General features: G+C 44.1%; 1 protein-coding gene across 2 annotated transcripts in view; it reads left to right on the plus strand.

Moving 5' to 3' along the window:
• The window catches only part of LOC144679644 (lethal(3)malignant brain tumor-like protein 4), a 392,935-nt gene that overhangs the window by 179,411 nt on the left and 190,621 nt on the right, over positions 1-22,903 (plus strand). For both annotated transcript variants that reach the window (XM_078540227.1, XM_078540226.1), the window contains exons 17-18: positions 18,065-18,179; positions 19,760-19,862. In XM_078540227.1, coding sequence (XP_078396353.1) covers positions 18,065-18,179; positions 19,760-19,862 — 218 coding nt within the window. The remainder of the gene's footprint in view (positions 1-18,064; positions 18,180-19,759; positions 19,863-22,903) is intronic.

Genomic DNA, 22,903 nt, shown 5'->3' on the forward strand with positions numbered 1-22,903 from the left:
GGGTCGAATGGCCTCCTGCATCGTAACAATTTTGTGATCCTGTGATAAAGGATTTCAGTTATATGGAGAACACAAGAATTAGCATCAGGAGGAGGCCATTCAGCCCTTTGAGCCTGCTCTGCCATTCACTAAGATCATGGCCTTGATTTCACTTTCCTGTCTGCCCCTCATAACTCCTGACTCCCTTGCCAATCAAAAATATATCTAACTCAGCCTTGAATATATTCAATGACCCAGTCTCCACTACTCTCTGAGGCAGAGAATTCCACAGATTAACGATCCTCTAGAGCAAAAGATTCTCCTCATCTTAGTCTTCAATGGGAAAACTCCAAACTTTTACACTGTGTCCCCTAGTTCTGGACTCTCCCATATGGTGAAACATCCCCTCAGCATCCACCTTGTCAAGCCTCCTCGGGATCTTCTATGTTTCAATAAGATCTGTTTTCATTCTTCTAAACTCTAATAGGTATGGGCCTAACCTGTTCCGCCTTTTTTCATAAACTAACCCCTTCATCCCCAGAATCAGTCCAGTGAACCTTGTCTGAACTGCTTTTAATACAATTATGCCCATTCTTAAGTAAGGAGACCAAAACTGTACACAGTACTCCAGATGCAGTCTCACGAAGGCCCTGTACAGATATAGCAACATTCCCCTACTTTTATACTAGATTCCCTTTGCAATAAACACCAACATTCCATTTGCCTTCCTAAACTAACTTTTTGTGATTCAAAAGCTGGAGAAGCTGAGTTTGTTCTTTTTAGAGCAGGGAAGGGAGGGAAAGATTTAATAGTGATGACCAACATCCTGAATGGCTGAGATGGAGTTGTTTCCAATGACCAGCGGACTCAGATTTAAGGTGGTTGGTGAAGATCCTCAAGGCGACATCGCAAAACATCTTTAGTGCAGTGAGTTTTGATGACCTGAAATGCACTGCCTGATTGTGTGGTGGATGCAGCTTCAGTAGTAACATTCAAATGGGAATTGGATAACCACTGAAAGGAAACAATTTACAGAGCTATGGGAAAAGAGCAGGAAAATGAGAATAATGGGATAGCTCTACGATGAACTGGCACTGGCCTGATAGGCTAAGTGGCCACATTCTGTACTGCAGGATACTATGATAATGGAGTTGGTGGCAGGGGAACTTGGCAGTTTTAATATACCTACAATTTAGAAAAGCTTTTGACAAAGTTTCACATATGAAGTTCTTCGTAGGTAGAAGGACATAGAATAAGAATAATTTTGAACTGTGTAACTAACTGGTTGAAACAGAGGACGCACAGAATAGTTATTAAGAAAGCAGCACCAGTATGAAAATAAATGACCAGCAGGGTACTGCAGGAATCAATTTTGAGTCCATTGTTTTTAATGATTTTTAATAAATTGGAGCAGGGCAAGGAACAGAGCTCAGCAAAGTTTATAGAGCACAGAATATAGGTGTCATTTATAAAGGAATTTGAATACATTGGGCAATTTTGCCAAAAAGTCAAAGACGTTATTTAATATAGAGAAATGTGGAGTCATAAAGTTGGGAAAGGAAACAAACAGTGGAAGAACAAAATAAATGGAAGTGGTCTTCAAGAAATCTGGGGTTTCATTGAAAATACCTGTAAACTATCTGCATAATGTGCAACAGTGGTCAGCAAGGCAAATAGGATCCTTATATAGTTTGAGGGATAGAGTACAGGTCTTAAGATAATAGTTGATTTGTACAAAGCATTGCTTCTTGAGTATTATGTACACTTCCGTAAATGTTGATTTTCAGAGGCACTTGGGTGTACACGTACAAGGAACACGGAGTTAGCATGCATGCACCACAAGCAGTTTAGAATTCAAATGTCATATTGACCTTTATTGCAAGGTGATTGGAGTACAAGAATAAAGAAGCCTTGCTACAATTGTACAGGGCTTTGGTGAGACTGTAGTTGGAGTGTTGAATGTAGCTTTGGCCTCCATATTTAGGGAAGGGTATATTTGCATTGGAAGGGTTCACTAGATTGGTTCCTGGGATGAAACGGTTGTCCTATAATGAGAGGCTGAGTAAATTGGGCCTAAACTTTCTGGACTTTAGCAGAATGAGGGTTGATCTCATTGAAACATAAGATTTTGAAGGGGCTTGAGAGGCTGTTTCCCCTGGCTGGGGAATCTAGAACACTGGGGCACAGTCTCAGGACATGGGGCCGATCATTTAGAACTGAGATGAGGAGAAATTTCTTCACTTAAAAGGTTGTGAATCTATGGGATTCTGTACCCCAGAGTGTTTTAGATGCTCTATCATTGAATATGATAAAGGCTGAGATAGATTTTTGAATTCTCAGGGAATCAAGTGAAATGGGAGCAGGTGGGAAAATGGATTTAAGGCCAGTGATCAGCCATGATTGTATTGAATGATGGAGCATGGTTGGTGGAATGTATGGTTTACGTTTGTTCCCATTTCTTATGTTCTTAGCATCACAATGTAGACAAGGACTTGTTCTGTCCTGAAGCTGCATCACATTTCTAGCTTGGGGATGCCATTGGCTAATTCAAAGATCAGCTTATTCACCTTTTGATTGCAATTCCTCCGCTAAGGATCCCGCTGTCCTCCTCCAGGTGCAGATCCACCCAAAAGTATTGACACTCCTGGAGGTGGCCAAGTTCATAAACAGCCTCCCAACACTGGCATTGAGCAGTCATAAGGATTATTGTCATAGTGGTAGCAGGTTTTAACCTGGTCTGACATGTGCTTTTGTGTAACTAAACATTGAAATTGGAATCACAAAACAGTAGTCGAAGTACAGGACTCAAGACCTAAAGACTCATTGACAACATACCCCTCTCTTATGTTTAGCAATGAGAGGCAGTTTTGTTGGCATCCTTCCAACGACGAGAGATGATGAGAATGAAGTAAACAGTCCATTTAGGTAGGATGTCTTCGTTTGATGCACATTGGCTGATGGTTGTGAAGGCCAATCTTAAAGGGGCAGGTTCTGCCATAAGCGTTGCACATGAAGCTGCCAAGTGACCTTACAGGATGTTGTTTTCGGAATTGAAACCTGTCACCGAGCTGCTGTAGTCACTAGCCATTGTGCTAGTGCATGCCAATCCACAGAAGGCGTCACCCTTTCTCTCTTTCACCAGTTAGTGACTCTCAGGGAAAAATTTTCTCCCCGTCGGGGGGGTTGTCCGGGGGCGGGCGTGAACCCGATCAAGGCCACACGTGGGCGGGCCAATTAAGGCTGAGCGTTCCCTGTGCGGGCGGGTTGGGGGGGATTCCCTGAGTCCGGTCCTGCGCTGTTTTGCGCACGCGCGCAAAAGAGCGCAGGAATCTCCCTGAGGCACCTCCCTGCCTCAGGGAGACCAATTTAACATTTAAAACCTGAAATAAAGCATTTAAAAACTTTTAAAACATGTCCCCTCATGCGACACTGTCACATGAGCTGGGGCACATCAAAGAATTATTTTAAAATTTTTTATTGAATTTTAAAACCCTTCATGAAACCTCATCCTGCTCATGGATGAGGCTTCATGAAAAATGTGAAGGCCGCCTGGGCTCTTCGCCTGCTCTCCAACCATAAGGTTGGACGGACAGCTCATTTAATTGCTTTAATTAGTTTTTAACAGGCCTCAATAGGCCTTTGACAGTTCGGCGGGTGCGCAAGCGACTTGGCTGCGCGCCCTCTGAATGGAAATCTAAATGAAGCGCAGTGACATTGGGACACCTGCCCAATGTCACCACGCGTCATTTTACCTGCCGGCGAGCGGGCCCCGCCCCCGCTCGCCGACTGGAGAATTCAGCCCCCAGGTGTGATAGTCAATGTTTCGGGCCTTTATGTCACGTTTGCAAGCATCCTTGAAGCAGAGCCTTGGGCGCCCCACTGGTCATTTGGCTCCGGCTTCTTCACCATACGAAAGATCCTTGGGTATGTGACCATCTTCTATCCTGCAGACATGCCTGATCCACCGAAGCTGCTGTTTGATTAAATGAGAGCGGTAAAGCTGACCTAATTAGATGGAATAGAAAATGCAGCTTTTGTAGATGTGCTTTCATTGCCCATGTAGCATTTTTAATTGTCAACCTTTTATTTATTCTGTCTAAGGCAAAAGTATTTTCAGGTCAATTTTGCACCACCTCAGTTAGTAAAATTTTGCAAATTAATTGATGCATTTAATAATAGTCATAAGCATGGATAAAGAATACCATCAGTAATGAAACAAAAAAGATTTCTGCACTTAATGTCATTTGCTGCAACCCATACCATTAATACATCAAGAGTTCAGGTATTATTTGCAATTGTGCATCCAATTAGAATATTAACCGCAATTAAACATTAAAATCAAGATACAGTTCAAGTCACTTTTCATATGCAACTGAATTTTCTCTATCACACACATATAATGGCACAAGCATTGGTTATACCAGCGTAAAATGCTCTGGTGTAGTCTGGTTAAAATTAAATTTAAAGTTTCATTTTATCGACCTCTTACTAAGTACTGATAGTAAGAAGTGATTGAAAGGTATAGGGAAAGGGATAAATAAGTTGGTTCCCATTAAAGGTGTTGTGTGCTTTGAATATTCCACCATTCAATTTTCCCTTTCCTTGCATATGGTAAACACACTTGGATTGGATAAATATGAGTACATTACTGCAAAAGATCAAACGAAATAAAGGAACTTACAATTCCTCTCTCCTTTATATACATCTTTTATTAAGAGTATAGCCTGAGGACCTTGTTCCGATCTCTATCACTGCCATTCTGTAACTGTTTTCAGGGCATTAATTGTACCAATCTCCTTGTGAAGAAGTGTACAGCCTCTGTGAGTATGACCTTGCCTATTATGGAGTTTTAGAACAAACTCCTGTTCAACTATATAGAAAGGAGAACAGCTAAAGTAAATGTTGGTCCCTTAGAGGCAGAGAAACAAAAAATATCATGGGGAATGAGGAAATGGCAGCAACTTGAAAAATATTTTGCCTGTCTTCAGAATAGAAGACACAAATTACATACTAGAAATAGATGCTAACCAAGGGACTAATAAGAGTGAGGAACTTAAGGTAATTGCAGGAATTCAGCAAGGCTCCTTAGACAGCAACTTCCAAACCCACGACCACTACCACCTAGATAGATGGGATCAGCACCACCTGGAAGTTCCCCTCCAAGTCACTCACCATCCTGACTTGGAAATATATCGCCATTCCTTCACTGTCGCTGGGTCAAAATCCTGGAACTCCCTTCCTAACAGCACTGTGGGTGTATCTACACCACATGGACTGGAGCGGTTCAAGGCGGCAGCTCACCATCATCTTCTCAAGGGCAATTAGGGATGGGCAATAAATACTGGCCCAGCTAGCGAAGCCCACATCCCATGAATGAATAATAAAAAAAATTAATATCAGCAGAGATAAAGTATTGGAGAAACTTAAGGGAATAAGATCCAACAAATCCCCAGGACCTGGTGGCCTATGTCCTCAGGTTCTAAAAGAGGTAGCTTCAGAGTTAGTGAATGCGCTGGTTATGATTTTCCAAAATTCCCTGTGTAAGGGCGTGAGAATCCATTGCGGGGTCTCACTTAGGTTTGGAGCTGTACTCTGGACGAACAAGAACGAGTGACTCAATCCCAAGCAATGTATGAAAACAACAATTTTTATTGGACAACTAATAAACAATTATTAATGATTAAAAGAAAATGAAAGAAAGATAACTTTATTAAAAAGAAAGAAGAAAAAGAACGCTTTGCATATATATGTATATTTATATTAAAAAAAAGTGTTATGATCCCAGCTGATGTTACTACTGGACAAGTCAGATCCCAGGGTGGAACCCGGCTTAATAAATCCTAACTTATTTTTTGTTTAGAAACGTGGAAAGCAGCTACTGAACAGAGTCACAGGAATCAACTGATGAACTTTTAACAAAAGAATAAAACATTTATTAATCAAGTAAAGATTAACTATGTTACTATAGCCTTTCACCCACAACTATACCTTTACAGATATATACAGATTCTTAAGGATAACACAAATTACAAAAGCTATTTTATACTCTAATGTTCACAGTAAGTACACAGTCCATGTAAACCAATAGGCGACCTGTGGTCAGACACACTACACTCTGAAACCAAGTGACATATGCCAACCCAAACAGATGCAATGAATCTCTCTTCAACTGCTCCCAGGTGCTTGTCACATCGTGGGTCAACCAGACTCACTGAACTCCGTTTTTCACACAGGGGTTTCCAATCTCCAGTCTCAAAGAACTCGCTTTCGAATCTTCTTCCAAATGACGCTTTCTCTCGGACACCTCTCACCTAGAGGGTCCACCTCTCGGCTTTTCATCTCTCCTACCTATGTTCCTCTCCCCGGATCACAACATGCATTCAAGCTTTGCCTTCCACACACTCTCTCTCGGACACTTAGCCCTGCCAACAGAACATCACTGCTTCACATGCCCATAGTAAGGAGTCACTGACCTTTGGCTGTCTCCTCGGAGCTTCTAGCTTCTGGCAAGCTCACTTTGCCTTGATTCTGCTCCCTGCAGCTTTCTCTCTTTTTTGGAGCCTTTTCCTCTGCTCCTTACTTTGACTTCACCGAACAGGATCTGGTCCAGATTACCTGTCCCTGTTCCTTGAATTAGCTGTCGTCTTGGGACCTTTTCCTGTCCCCACTCCCTGGTTTTGGGACTTTTCTTCTGGGAAACCTGCTCTCTGCAGTTCCCGTCCTGTGTCCCCTGTGTCTCTTTGGAGAATGGTGTTTCTCTTCTGGGTCACCCGATCTTTTTTCACTCTTTCACTTTTACTTCTGCGCAGATGCAGGGCTCCCTTTAAATGTAAAAGAAAAAGAATGAACTGTGCATGTGTGCAGGGCCGTCTATCAGCCTGAAGACACGAACCTGACCAACTGCGCATGTGCAGCCATTCTCTGGCTAGCACGTGCGCAGAACCCAAAGATCATAAAAAAAAACAGTCTGCGCATTTACAGCCATTCCAGGGCTGTCGCATGCACAGAAACTGCTGAAGCCCATTGGGAACTATAGTTCCCAACACCGAGAGCTCGACCCTTGCTTTTTGAAAGGTAAGTTTTTTTTCTTCCTCTTTTCTCGGGCTCGCAACAAAAGGAAGAAAGACATCTTTACATACATACTATACATACTATATTACAAATATGTACTATATATATATGATATTACAAAGGTCAACCCCAAATTGGTCTGTTCATGACAGCTCCTCAAAATGGTGAAATTCCCCTCGTTTCATACATCACCAAGTCTCCAAATAACCTTACACGGGAGTGGAAGCTTCAGTCAGTCACTTTGTCGACGGTTCTCAGTCTCGAGGGGTTGACTAGTCCACTCCAACTGCAGCCCTGAATGTTGGATGCTATGCCCCTTTAAGTCCAACTTTTGGCTCCATTCTAGCCTTTCAAAGCTTCTATGCAAACTTTCTCAAAATGAGGGTCTGGTAAACATGAGTGCTTATCAAATTTTCCTCACAGGCACTGCAAGGCTTTGCAGACTTCGCAATATTCAAATTGTTTACGCACCTTTTAATGGTGCCTCCCATCTGTCATCATTCAGCTGTCTGTCCATCAATCAAACTCCATCTCCTGATTCCACACCATTGTTGACCACCCCACGTTTAAAGTTATTCATTGTCCTGGTTTGTAGTTTAAGGGTCATCGAATCCAGTAAGAAAAATGCCTTCTGCTAAACAAAGACAACTTTTATTTTAAGAAGTCTAACTTGAAAAGGGAAAACAATGATGTGGACGAAATACTAGCTGTGAATGGCTAGTATGAAAAACATGCCTACAGTTAATAATAACACAGGAACACTTAGTTTTAAATCAAGGTCTACCTAGTAACTTTAAATATTCAGTGCAAGCTTAAAATCAAGAGCAAAGCAAAATAAAATGCAAAAATACAAAATTACAAAAATTAGCGGCTGCAGGCCTCAGGCCTACACCTGGATTCCAGAACAGCCTATACTCCTCATTGAACCAGGGTTGGTCCCCTGGCTTGATGGTAATGGTAGATTGGAGAATATGCCAAGCCATCACATTACAGTTTGTGGTTGAATACAATTCTGCTACTGCTGATGCCCACAGTGCCTCTTGGATGTCCAATTTTGAGCTGGTAAATCTGTCCTGAATCTATCCCATTTAGAACGGTGATAGTGCCATACAACACGAAGATCCAAAGTGTGAAGACAGATCTTTGCCTCCACCAGGACTGCAGCGGTCTTTCCTACCAGTACAGTCATGGACAGATGCATCTGTGAAAGGTAGACTGGTGAATTGAAGTCATTTAAGCTTTTCTCTCATGTTAGTTCTCTCAACATCTGGTGCAAGCCCAATCTGGCAGCTTTGTCCTTTGTCAGGACTTAGCCACCTCTGTAAGTAGCGGAGCTGCCAAACCACTCTTGGTGATGGGCACTGACACCCAGAGAGCATTTTGTGCTCTTGCTATCCTCAGTGCTTCTTCCAAATAGTGTTCAGCATGGAGGAATATTGATTCATCAACTGAGAGGCAGTAATCAACAGGAGATTTCTTTGCCCATGTTTGATCTTATTCCACAAAACATGGGGCTCAGAGCCGCTCCCTCCTGATTTTACGGCACTGTGGCTCCACCTTTGGTGGGTCTGTCCTACCAGTGGGACGAGACATATCAAGGGATAGTGATGGAGGAGTTGGGATGTTGACTGAGGAATGATCCTCTGAGTATGACCATGTCAGGCTGTTGTTTGACTTGGTCTGTAACACAGTTCTCCCAATTTTGACACAAATCCCCAGATGTTTGTGTCTGAGTTGAGGACTCCCTTTGTCGCATCCGATGCCGAGGACACTGCTGGCTGGTCCGTCTATTATATTCTTATTTTTTACCGTGGTTTGAGACACCGGAGTGACTTGCTAGGCCATTTCAGCGGACAGTTGAGAGTTGATCACATTGCTGTGAATCTGGAGGCACACATCAGCCTGAAAGGGTAAGGACAGCAGATTTCCTTCCATAAAGGACACTTGTTAACCAGATGGGTTTTCATAACAGTCCAGTGGTTTCATAGTCACCATTACTGATATTAACTTTTAATTCCAGATTTTATTTAATTAATTGAATTAAGGCTCCCCAGCTGTCATGGTGAGATCTTAAGTCCAGCCCTCTGGAATACTTGTAGTAACAGAATCACTGTGCTGCCATACCCATTGGTCATAGAATATGCACTGCTCAATTTTTATTACCCTACATTTTACTTCATATAGCATAAAGTGGTACAAATAGGAGCCTTGCTTGTAGAATAAGACATGACACAAAACTCAGAGCGCAGCAGTAAATAATCTGGTAACCTTTGGATGTTGCCTAATTAACAAAGAAACCTTCCAGAATTCTAAGAGATTTCTGAAAGTGTGACTTCCAGTAATCTTTGGTTGAGAAATTGTGTTTTGTGTCAATGTGGCAACCCTGGAATGTGCACACCTGATGACGTTTGAGACAGAGTGACCAACTTTGGCAAAAAAACACAAGGGGCACTTCAGCATAGGGATGTGCTGAAGAGTGTGGTGGGTGTGGATGAGCGCTGTTGACACCCGAGACCGATCCTGCCACTGCTGGCTGAGACCCCAACGCCCGGACACCCTCTTGACAGCCTGGAGCCTAAACCGCCCTTCTGCCAAAGCCGAAAAACTCTCCAAGGAGAGTGCCAGCTAGTGCTCCTTCTGCTCCCTTGTGGCTGTGTAGGTTAGGGTATGCACAGTGCCACATGTACAAACAGGAAAGACTCAGCCAAAGAAGGAATTCAGGGCCCACGAAGGCCTGGCCCAAGTTGTGGGACAGAAAGTCAAATTATGGGACAGTCCTGGGCAATCTAGGATGGTTGATCACCCTGGTTTGAGGGTCGCTGCTTGGACCTCCCTTTAATAAAGCTCACGAGCTGTGGACAGTAGTGGGAGTGGGGTGGGTGGGTGGGTGGTGGGTGTGGAGGCGGTGGTGCTGCACATCATCTGTGGCTTTTGCAAAATCAGTCGGCTTGGACTCCGGTGGGGCCCAGAGATAGGCCCTGGAAGATAGGGGTAGACAAATGGTAATAGTACGAGTGTGGGTTGGCTGCGACCCACAGCCCCAGGTGGAACACTCCTGTTCTCCTGGCTCCACATTTAGAGAAGTTTTTCTTTAATTACTATTTTGTTGGTAGCCTTTGATGGCCTCTTTAAATGCATGCTCTGTCTAATTTCTGCCAGGGTTGGGAACTTGACCCTAAAACAGCTATCAGGCCACTGCTTTGCACACTAATGCCTGTTTCAGACTTGTGCCCTGGACACCTGGAAGTTGCCAGCTGCCATTTTGATCATTGACACATTTCCAGGGTCAAGAGGCGGGATTGGCTGTGGGATACTGCTGCCTGAAGGACATCCTCCAAACACTCAAGAATGTTCAGAAATCAGACGTGACTTGGACTAGTTTCTTTTCCATTGTTTGGAAATCACAAGACTTTTTCTGAAGTTTCTTCTGTCTGAGCATTAGTCAAAATTCAGCCTCAGTTTATTTCTGGACGCTGTGGCTCACACTTGCCAAGAATCCTGTAGATTAATGAGTTTAAGTATGACAGCCGCGTTGGTTCTTGAAATGTTAAAATATTATATCTTTAGACACAATGTACTAAAATAAGCCAAGAAATAGAAATAAATTTCTTTACAGTTAATTACATTTGCAAAGCTTCACCTTGCAGCATGTCGAATTGAGAATTGCTGTAAGCATCTGCTGACACTTAATCGCTCACTCTGTTTGAACAGTAAGTTTTTCTCAGTTATTTTAACAAGTTCGATCATGTTGCTCCTCGTGTCGGAATTAGTTAATCTGAAATAGTAACCTCACCTGTTTAAAAATAAAATCATTAAAATTGATTGCATCCTAATGTAATGACCTGGTTTTTGCAGTCAGTGGTGAAAGAATGCTGCTCACAGTTCATTGCGCGTACAGCTGTTCACAGACTTTTCTGGGCTCTTGAGAGTCAACTTATGGTTTTGAGAGAGAATTTCCAGGGTAATCAAAAGATTGAAGCATCTTCACTGAGACAGGCAGGGCCGGATTTTGCAGTCCCAAATTGGGAGCAAATGGAGGTGGGATGGCAAAAAATGGCCACCAAGTGACGCAGGCCATTTTCTACCTCCGCTTCTCCTGGCTGCCATTTTGCGAGGTGCAGGAAAGGGCTCTGGGCAGAAAGCAGGCCTGCCCCTATTGAAAGTCCCAAGGGCAGACCTTACAAGATGTTCTCTGGGGTGGGTGGGCTTCAGAAACCCTCCCCAACCCCGCTTAGTGTGAAGGAGCAGGGACAGCCGTGGAGGTAGGACAGAAAGCCAGGAAACTTCTTGAAAGGTAAGTTAGAAGATTTTAGGGGATTAAGGGTGGCGTTGGAGGTAAGTTAACATTGAGGGAGGTTGGTAAGGGAGGTGATAGAGGCAGAGGGATGACTCCATAGAAGGGCCAAATTTTGGACAGGCATCAATTTTGATTGGCCTTCTCAAAGGACCCAGGAGGCTCTTATCGGCATTTTTAAGTGCCAGCAATTGAGGCTGAGAACTGTTGTCGTCACGTGATCATCGGAACTCTTGAAAAGAATGGTGGCCGAGGCAGGCCTGCTGTTGTTTCTTGACTGGATGCAATCTGAGCTGGACACATTACTGTATAGTTTGACTTGTACTCTACAGTTTTGGCTAAGTAGATCAATGTTTGTTGGTTTTGTTGAGTGCTGCATCGTATTGGTTAAAGAGGTTTATAGGCTAATTTTCCCTTTTAGTGGTACAGTACATTGGCCTATTGTATGTCTCATCCGATTTCCTTTTCCAATTTCAGGGTGTAGAATGGATCACTACTGGCCACCAAAAGTGAAAGCCTGTTCTGTTAAATGTTGAGTATGCTAAGATGCTAAGGTCCCTTACAATTTTGTCCTTAGTTATTTCAGCATCATTCATCAAGTATGTATGTTGCTGAAGTTACCTTTCCACAAGCAGTATTTTACACTTTGCATTAAATTCAGTTTACTGTTGTTCACATATTTTGTTGAGCTCACTGTAATTTCGGGGCTGCTTCCTTTGATTTCATGATGTGTGCCATTTGCAAATGTAACCATTTGGATTGAGATACTATATGTCCTAATGCTGACCCCTGGGCCATCTCAATTAGTAACCCCCCCACAACCTTGCATCCTTCCCCATAACTATATGAACAATATGGGAACTAAATTGGATAGGCCCTGAAAAGGGCTGAGGAGATCACGATGAGTGGTTACCCCATGCTTTTCAATGTACTGTGGATTGTAGGCCAACTTCTTGCTTTGTATTTTAAAAAATTGAATGATGGTGCTTGCTACATGCAACAAACTGTTCTGTTCATTGGCTGCATCAGCAGGGCACCCATATCATTACTTGTTAGCATGGCTTCTAACTAGCCTTCAGATCTTAAAGGTGCATTGTCTCTGCTGGGGTTGCTGACATTTGGAATAGAGCTATGCAATAAAGAACAATGGCTGAGCATGTGAGAGAAAGAGCAGGCAGCAAGGTTTTCCATGCTGCACTCGAAGTCTTGGCACAGAAGGTGGAAAGGAGGAGAGATGTTCTGTACCCTGAGGGGTGCAGCGGGCCCATCAGACCTGTGATGTGAAGGCAGTGTGAACAGATAGTCATTGAGGTCAGTGCGAGGCGTTTAACCCTCAGGGCTGGATACAGTGCTGCAAGAAGTTTAACAGCCTGTCATGAATGGTCAAGGTCAGCGAATGCACCTTCAAATGCTATATTCTACCAATTACACCACTCCCCTCACCTACTACTCAATTCACCATACGCCCATCACAGATCTACCAACAATCTCCGTCAATCAGGACTCATACCTAACATTCATAACTCCACCTCACCCTCACACACTTAGCATTGTTGCAAGGTTCATATCCACATCTCACAGCTTGCACACACCATGTATTCAACCATGACAGTTACATCACCCAAACGTATTGCATAATGCTCAATGACACAATTCCCTCCTTTTACAGGACTAGATGGCACACAACCAGAGGTAACATGAACTAACTGGAGTGGGAAGACCCGTACCTGCACGTTCTAATGCCCCATGGAGGAGATGGTGCTGATGATTGTGGGAAGGGCCATTGCTGGGTCCATGACCAGCGGCGGGGCTGATGGTATCCTCATGCCTAACCCTCATTTTCGTGTTCCACTCTCCCCATATCACACAATTTCTTCTGATTTACCAGCTGCAGATGATTCAGTCGTTGGGAAAATGCTAGAATCCATTATAAAGGAAGAAATAGCATGACATTTAGAAAAGTTTACTGCAATCAGAGTCAACATGGTTTTGTGAAAGGGAAATCATGGTTGCCAAGTTCTTTGAGGATATAACAAGCAGAGTTGATAAAGGGGAACCGGTAGATGTAGCGTATTTGGATTTCCAGAAGGCATTGATATGGTGCCACAGAAAAGGTTATTACATAAGATAGGAGTTCACGGTATTGGGGATAATGTATGAGCATGGATTGGGGATTGGTTAACACACAGAAGACAGAGAGTTGGGATTAATGGGTCTTTTTCAGGTTGGAAAGGCGTAGTGGAGTGCTGCAAGGATCAGTCCTAGGGCCTCAATTATTTACTATCCATATTAATGACTTGGAGGAGGGGGCAGAGGGGACATATTTGCTAACAATATAAAAATAGGTGGGAGGGCATGTTGTGATGAGGACATAAGGAATTTGCGAGGGGATATAGACAGGTTGAGTGAGTGGGCAAAAACTTGGCAGATGGCTTTTAATGTACGAAAGTGTGAGGTCATGCACTTTAGTAGGAAAAATCAAAAGGCAGACTATTATTTAAATGGAGAGAGACTCCAAAAAAATGCAGCATAGAGGGATCTGGGTGTTCTTGCGCATGAAACACGAAACGTTAGCATGCAGGTGCAGCAAGTAGTTAAGGCAAATGGAATTTTGGCCTGTATTGCTAGGAGGTTAGAGTTTAAAAATAGGGAAATCTTGTTACAACTGTACAGGGTGTTGGTGAGGTCGCACCTGGAGTGCTGTCTACAATTTTGGTCCCCGTTTTTAGGAAAGGATATAGTGGCATTGGAGGCAGTTCAAAAGAGATTCACTAGGGTGATTCCTGGGATGAAGAGGTTGACTTATCAAGAACGGCTTAACAGGTTAGGCCTTTATTCATTAGTGTTTAGAAGAATGAGGGGTCATCTTATTGAAATGTACAAGATTCTGAGGGGGCTTGACAGGATAGATGTTGAGAAGAAGTTTCCATTAGTGGGGAATCTCGAACTATGGAAAAATATACAGAATAAGGGAACATTCATTTAAAACTGAGATGAGAAGGAATTTATTCTCTCAGAGGGTAGCGAATGTCTGGAATTCTCTACCCCAGAGAGTTGTGGATGCTAGATCACTGAAAGTATTTAAAAAGGATAGATTTTTGAAATATTGGGGAGTTGAGGGTTATGAGGAGGTGGCACGAAAGAGGGTTTGAGGCATGGGGCAGATCAGCCATGATCTTATTGCATGGCAGGGCAGGCTTGAGGGGTTGAACGGCCTACTCCTGCTCCTATTTCTTATGCTGTCACCACAACCCAAACCTTGCCCCTTTCTCCTTTTAGATTTTGAAGAACTGCAATCTTCCCAGGCAGTAGAGTAAGACTGAGAATACAGTGATGTAGACATACTGTTACTTGATTTAACACTAGCAGTCACTAGCTCAGGTATTCAGGCCGTGCAAATCTTAGAGGATAGCAAAGAGGTGAGATCTACACAGGTGAGGCACTGGAGTCAAGTGCACTGCAGCCATTGTCGGGACCAAGATAGCACAGATACCAGCTTACCAGAGGGTGATGTAACAGGTTAATTCTGCTGCAGAGATCTCAGATGAAGACTTTAATGGGCTGGGATACAGAAGCAGGCTGATGGCTGGACATAACAAAATGCTTGGTACATTCGGAAACCAACAGAAAGCCTGAGTTCAATGTCAGGGAGCATGACTGAGCCAAGCACCAGTTTGGCACAGGGCTTTGCACAGAGCTTGGAACCTATCCTTTCCAAACATAGAACTGCTGTCCCAACTCCATCAGCACATTTGTGGAACCAACTATGGTGCAGTGTCTGATGACTGATGTCTTAGCTTCTGTTGCAGCACAAGCAACCTTATCCAAAAGCCTTAGTAATGCAGTGGAAGCTTCGACTCCTGTCTTGAAAGTTCACCTTGCAGCATGCAAGCTCAGACTGCAGCCATTGTGATTGTGGGTACCAGCGTTCAGAGGAGCTTCCAGGGTGTGACGGCAGTCCAGAAACTGGTCTGCCAACAGATTAGTAAAATTGCTGAGAGAATTGGCAGTGGCTCCATGGAGCATGAACATGCTGCCCTCTCTCAGGGCGACAGCATTCAACTTCCCACTGCTGCCACCAGTGCCCTTGCTGTTGCTTGTCAGTCAACCAACCCAGAGTGCTGCCACCCATGCTGGGATGAGACAATCTGAAGCCAGGCACAGAGTTGCTCGAGATCACTCCTCTTCCAAAGGCTCCTCGATTGAAAGTCAGCTGCTTCCACCAGCCGTACTGCAGCCACTGGGGTAGCATTTTGTAGACGTACTAGGATAGGCAAAGGCATGGAACACAGGCATGAAGGGCATGCACAAGAATAACTCGTTTAAATTTGCAAGCAATATGAACTTAATAAATTTGATCAGGAATGTGTATTTTCTGTTGGCTTTTATTTTTGCATTGTGGCCAACAGGACGGTATGATGGTGAGTGACAGAGGAAAGGTAAGGAATGTAAGACTTTTGATGAGTGGGCAATGTACCCTGGGCAGAAAGGGGTTATCCAGGTTGCATCTTCCCTTCCTCTTCCTCTTCCTCCTCCTCTGCATCTCGCCTATTAAGTAGTGACAAAGGCTGTTCCCTCATGATAGCAAGGTTGTGAACCTGTAGCAGACCATCACAAATTCTGTACCTCGCTCAGCCAAGGTACTGCAGGACTTCTGCACAGCCATCCATAGAGCATAATCGTTGCTTCAGGACACTAATGGCCGCTTTACCAGATTTCTCTCACTGTATGTATACTATGCACATTTGCATGGGTTGTGATTTGGAGTCATGAGCCATGTTGTCAGCAGATCCTTGTTGCCCAGTGGCCACCCTTTGTTTTGGTGTAGTGGCTGAAATAAAGCTGGCACAGAGGACTGCTGAAAAATGAATTTATCATCAGGATACTAGGTATTAATCTTTATGATGCGCTGCCTGTGGTCACACATGGTCACTCGTACGTTGAGGAAGTGAAATCTATTTTGCTTCAGGTACACAGCATAGTTGACATGAGGTGCATGGAAAGCAATGTGCATGTTACACATGGCACCCTGCACCATTGTACAATTCTATAATCCTTGCAAACCTTGAGGTTGCTCCGCCTGCTTCTCTCTAGTGGGAAAAAATGAAATTAAGTTATCTCTCTTTGCAGAGGGAGTCTCCCTACACATTTCATTGAGATGAAGATCTGTGGGATCTTCCCAATACTCCAGTGATAGCCTGAAAGGAGCCAGGTACACGAACATTCATAGCCACAGTCACCTTCACTTCCACTGGCAATGTGGTCCTTGCGCAGCTCTGAGACTGGAGTAATGGCTGCAGTAGTTGGCAGATTTCAGCAACAGTCATCTGAGTGAAGTGCAGAGATTTCAAAAATTGGCTGTCGCTGTGTTCGGGTAGAAAAATTGATCATCTAATACTCTGGGAAGATATGGCCTAATGCTGAGAGCCCTATTCCCTCTTCTCCTCCTCCCTCTTCCAGCAACTTGTACTGCTCTGCATAACCTCTGTTCATTCTTCCAGTTATGCCTCATTCCAAGAGGAAAGCCTACTAATGCAGCCTCATATCTGCGAACAGCTGGTTTGTGCAGAAGCCTTGTAGGCAGCAAAAAACACCTCAGTACCTGCTTTATCATTCCCCTTCGACTATTTAAACTTGAAACAACAATGGAAAGCACCAAAAATATGTAAAAATTTAGCAACAGCCAGAAGAAATAAACTGGCAATTAACCTGTAAGTAGCTGATGATCCTTGGGTTTTCCTTTTTGGAAATGAATAATAAGCAACAAAACAGTAAAGTTCTGTCAACACAATCTTTCTCTCCTAAAGCAATGTAATAATAGAACATAACTGGATAATTCGCACACCTACAGAACTGCAGTTATGTTGAATAATTTGCCATCATGGGTGTGAATTTTTAGTGCAAAGTGGTAATAGTGGGATCAGCACTTGTTAATTCTGCTTTCTCACTGAACTACTGATCCCTTCCTACTATATTTCTGATGTTACCAATGCAAACTGAACAAAGGTAAAACAATGGGAAAAAGCAAAATTGGGGATATGAGTCAAAGGCTCTGGCAGCTTCATACTGATGTGTAATGAGCAGAAGCCCCTGGAAAATCACAGAGACTCGGGTTGCAATGGACCGTCGTCATTTCCAGCAGTTTTTGACTTGCCCCTTATAAAGTGGATGCCTTTGGGGAGCGAAGACAGGGCCAAGTACTTGGTATTATACCAAGAGTTAACCACTTCAGTGAACCAGGCAGGAGCCAGTGTATTCATGGAGGCAGATAGACACCAGTGAAGTGCTGTGTACCAGTCTCCAAGCGGGTGGATGTGGGTCCCATGGCCAGGAAAGTGACATGAACCTGTCAAGAAGAATAAATAACTTCATTTTTTTTTACAGGCCAACCTTCTTGCTCAGGGGTTCAGATGAAGGGGAGGGGGTACGGTTAGTTTGGGGGGTGGGGTCGTGGTCAGCCCCACATTGGCAGGTGAGTGCTGGCGATCACCTGTCCCATAGTAACTAGATGCTGCCTTATCAGTCGGAATCTAGACTGGGGGAGTGTGGTACTAATGAATTTTAGCCCCAATAAATGGAAGTGCCATTCTTGTTGATTGCTGTTCATTAAATGTGTTAGTGATGGTAAGATTGCCTCCGTAAAATAATTAGGATTTCGGTTGGGTTTTCAAAAGTATAGTAAAAGTAAAAATTAAATGTATTTTCCCTAATCTCTTTCAGATTCATTTTGATGGATGGAGTCACAATTACGATCTTTGGTTTGATGCAGATCACCATGATATTCACCCTGCTGGATGGTGTGCTAAGACAGGTCACCCACTGCAGCCGCCACTTAGTAAGGAAATTTTTTAAAACTTTCAGATTACATCTCACTTCATACTTAGAGTAACACAAATGTTTTGCATAATGCAAAAGATATAAATCATTTAGTTAAATAAATCTTGACCCTTTACTTAAGGAGATACAATACCACATCAAGTGATATAGTATTGCCATTCCCAAATTTCATGATTCAATCATTGGAGCTGACTACCCATTACTATCTGCCTTGGCATCCCAGCCAGCAAACAACGCCATGTGGAAAAGGCTCTAAAAATCAACCTCGCCAGCACCTTATTCTGATATTTTATCTGCATTCCCCCCGTGAGGACCCCCTGGGGTCCAAGATGTAGATGTCTCCAGCAAAGTATTATGAGCCTGTTGGGATGGAGGTGACTCTGTTCTCAAGGCTCTAAGTCCTGTGATGGAAGTGGGCCCCTTGACATCCTGGTTCTGTAAAAATGAAGATTTTTGCAGGAACTTCTGATCCTCATTCCTGCTGATGAGGAGAAGCATCCTCACTGATATGAACACCCCAGCTTGTCCACTTTGCCCAGGAGCAGGTTTTTGGTTGCTGGAGATCAGTGTGAGAATGGACCCCACGGAATCAGGATTATTATTAAATCCTTGAGGTTGACTCCACCAAATATCCTTCAGGTCCTTTGAAATTCTGCTCTGTATACTTTGCAATCCAATTTGCACCAACTTTGCCAGATGGCCTCTTGAGACCTGTAATCTATTATTCAATGCCTTCACATGGAATTTATTTTTGTGCTTAGATCACAAGGAAAGGGAGGAAATTTGTAGATCCTCCTACAGTTGCCGCTTTCTCTAGACTGCAAGTCTTGTAAATACCAAAGTCGATCCTTTCTGCCACTTTTTCCTCACGTTTTTCACGCTCCCCTTGGCATATCTGGCCCATGTGAGCTCACCCCAGTCACACCAACGTTATTTAAAATAGTTGACCACGGAGTTTTTGCTGAGGTTCGCCTGTTCTGCCACACTTGTGCTGCTGGACTGGAGGCTCTGGATTTTTGAGGCCTCAGCCACAATCATTAAGTCCTTAGTGTGGGCACATCAGTGTGCATCAATCAAACTATCCATCTCTGTCTGTCGTGACACCCAAAGTAGAAAAGAAATCAAAAAGCAACAAAGTTCCTATTAAACATCATGAGATATATTAGATGCACGGAATGGATTTCGGACCATAGCCTCAAAGTTCCAGTGTTGGCAAGTGCTCAGCTCTTTGCATTTTGTGATGCTATTAGAAGGCCCTGGTGTGATTATTGTTCAGCAGTTGATGTGTGTCATTATGCTTTGCTTTTACTTAACAAACTTGAAAAATGATTGAAAGGAAATTCTGATGTACTCAGTCCAAAAACCAGATTAATCCCCCAAAGAAAATTAAAGCTATTATCTTTATTTTTTAAAAAGCCCAGTGTTATCAGGCAACGATTTCAAGGCTATTGTTTAATATAGACAGTTATGAACCACCCAAACCTTATTCTTTTGGTTTCTTCAATTTCTTGAATTTCCAGGGGGATAATATCGCATGCTTTTGCATCAGCTTTTTCTGCCTTTCTTTTTCCTTTTCAGCTTCACAAGACCTTGTGGCAGCTCCGAGTCCGGGAGGATGTCCAACGCCTGGATGCAAAGGTGTTGGACACATCAAAGGTGCCCGATACACAGGTCATCATAGGTGAGTGATAAATGCCTTCAGCTTCAGACATGGGACTGCATTTTGAATGCTCCTTGATGTTTTCACAATTGTGTGCAGAGTAGAAATGTCCCTTCTTTTACACTGGATTAACATTGGCATGGCTGGAGATGAGGTACGGCTGTTTGCAGTTTCATTCAAATAAAACCCGCTTTCCCTTGCTATGTAAACAAAGGTGTTGAATGGAGTAGCACCCCAATTTGCAGATTTAAGCAGCCTCCTGTCGGAATTAGGTGGGGGCTGCTCAGCCATCCACAGGCCCACCTGAAAATTGTGTCTATGAGGCTGAGGTGTCTCTCCTCCTACACGCTCCTCCCCCACCAGCATGGGCACCTGGCAATTGAACGTCACCCTCAATCTCTCTTTTCCAGCATAATTCAACCGTTTTGGTTAAGGGTTGAGTTGTGAAAAGAACGGGGTTGGTGGGATGTTGAAGATCTGGGGCTATTAGGAACACTAGGTGGGGTGTTCTTGAACCTGGGTGCAGTGGAAGGAATGGAGCAGTTCCTTGTCCTGGCCCAACTGGGAATGGTGGTCTGCAAGCATGGAATCTCATGGCAATGCTCTGTTTCTGGTTGCAAGAGCAACTCACTCACCTGCGGAGATGGAGGAAAGAGCACCAGTGGTTGGGTGTAGCAAGCCAGGGTACAGGAAGAAGTTGAGAGGGGGGAAAGCTAGTATGCTGGAGATAAATAGAGGCAGGGCAGCAGAAGTGAGAGGTGGCAGGGAGAGCAGGCCAGGAGCAAGCAAAGGCATTATTAGGTAAAGGCAAAAGGTGATAGTAATTAGCTTCAATTTCAGGGGCTAGACTTTTAAAGCCCTTCGACTTGTGATGATGTGAAGAATGGTGCCATCGGCCTTGCAAATGCAAATCGATTACTGGGAGGACCCAAAGCTGGATTGAGGCATGTGGGAATAAGGTTTAGAAATAGCAAGTTTTTTAAAAAATTAATTCACAGGATGTAGGCTTCGCAGCTGGGCCAGCATTTATTGCCTATCCCTAGTTGTCCTTGAGAAGGTGGCAGTGAGCTGCCTCCTTGAACTGCTTCAGACCATGTGGTGTAGGTACACCCACAGTGCTGTTAGGAAGGAAGTTCCAGGATTTTGATCCTGCGACGGTGAAGGAACGGCAAGGTATTTCCAAGTCAGGAAGGTGAGTGACTTGGAGGGGACCTTCCAAGTGGTGGTGTTCCCATCGATCTGCTGCCCTTGTCCTTCTAGATGGTAGTGGTCATGGGTTTGGAAGGTGCTATCTAAGGAGCCTTGGTGAATTCCTGCAGTGCATCTTGTAGATGGCACACACTGCTGCCACTGTGCGTTGGTGGTGGAGGGAGTGAATGTTTGTCGATGTGGTGCCAATCAAGTGGGCTGCTTTGTCCTGGATGGTGTCAAGCTTCTTGAGTGTTGTGGTAGCTGCACTCATCCAGGCAAGTGGAGAGTATTCCATCAGGCTCCTGATTTGTGCCTTGTACGTGGTGGACAGGCTTTGGGGAGTCAGGAGGTGAGTTACTTGTCTCAGGATTCCTAGCCTCTGACCGGCTGTTGTGGCCACAGTGTTTATATGGCTAGTCTAGTTCAGTTTCTGGTCAATGGTAACCCCCAGGATATTGATAGTGGGGGATTCAGTGATGGTAATGCCATTGAACATCAAGGGACGATGTTTAGATTCTCTCTTGTTGGAGATGGTCATTGCCTGACACTTGTGCTGCGCAAATCTTACTTGCCACTTGTCAGCCCAAGCCTGAATATTGTCCAGGTCTTGCTGCATTTGGACATGCTTGAGTATCTGAGGAGTCGCGAATGGCGCTGAACATTGTGCAATCATCAGCGAACATCCCCACTTCTGACTTTATGATGGAAAGAAGGTCATTAATGAAACAGTTGAAGGTGGTTGGGCTGAGGACACTACCCTGAGGAACTCCTGCAGCGATTTCCTGGAGCTGAGATGACTGACCTCCAACAACCACAACCATCTTCCTTTGTGCTAAGTATGAATCTAACCAGCAGAGTTTTCCCACTGATACCCATTGACTCCAGTTTTGCTAGGGCTCCTTGATGCCACACTTGGTCGAATGCTGCTTTGATGTCAAGGGAAGCCACTCTCACCTCACCTTGGGAATTCAGCCCTTTTGTCCATATTTGAGCCAAGGCTGTAATGAGGTCAGGAGCTGAGTGGCCCTGGCGGAACCCAAACTGGGCGTCAGTGAGCTGGTAATTGCTAAGCAAGTGCCGCTTGAAAGCACTGTTGATGACCCCTTCCATTACTTTACTGATGATGGAGAGTAGACTGATGGGGCGGTAATTGGCTGGGTTGAATTTGTCCTGCATTTTGTGTACCGGACATACCTGGACAATTTTCCACATAGTCAGGTAGATGCCAGTGTTGTAGCTGTACTGGAACAGCTTGGCTATGGGCACGGCAAGTCCCGAAGCACACGTCTTCAGTACCGTTGCCTGCATATTGTCAGGGCACATAGCCTCTGCACTATCCAGTGCCTTCAGCCATTTCTTGATATCATGCGCACAGAATCGAATTGGCTGAAGACTGGCATCTGTGACGTTAGGGACCTCTGGAGGAGGCCGAGATGGATCAGCCACTCGGCACTTCTGGTTGAAGATTGTAGCAAATGCTTCAGGCTTATCTCTTGCACTAATGTTCTGGGCTCCCCCATCATTGAGGATGGGGATATTTGTGCAGACTCCTCCTCCAGTGAGTTATTTAACTGACCACTACCATTCATGACTGGATGTGGCATGACTACAGAGCTTAGATCTGATTCTTTGGTTGTGGAATCACTCAGCTCTGTCTATCACCTGCTGCTTATGCAATTTGGCACGCAAGTATTCCTGTGTTGTAGCTTCACCAGGTTGACACCTCATTTTTGGGTATGCCTGGTACTGCTCCTCGCATGCCCTCCTGTACTCTTCATTGAACCAGGGTTGACCCCCTTGACTTGGTGGTAATGGTAGAGTGGGGGATATGCCTGGCCATAAGGTTACAGATTGCATTCGAGTACAATTCT

Source organism: Cetorhinus maximus, chromosome 4, assembly GCF_964194155.1.
Source record: "Cetorhinus maximus chromosome 4, sCetMax3.hap1.1, whole genome shotgun sequence".
Taxonomy (NCBI): Eukaryota; Metazoa; Chordata; class Chondrichthyes; order Lamniformes; family Cetorhinidae; genus Cetorhinus; species Cetorhinus maximus.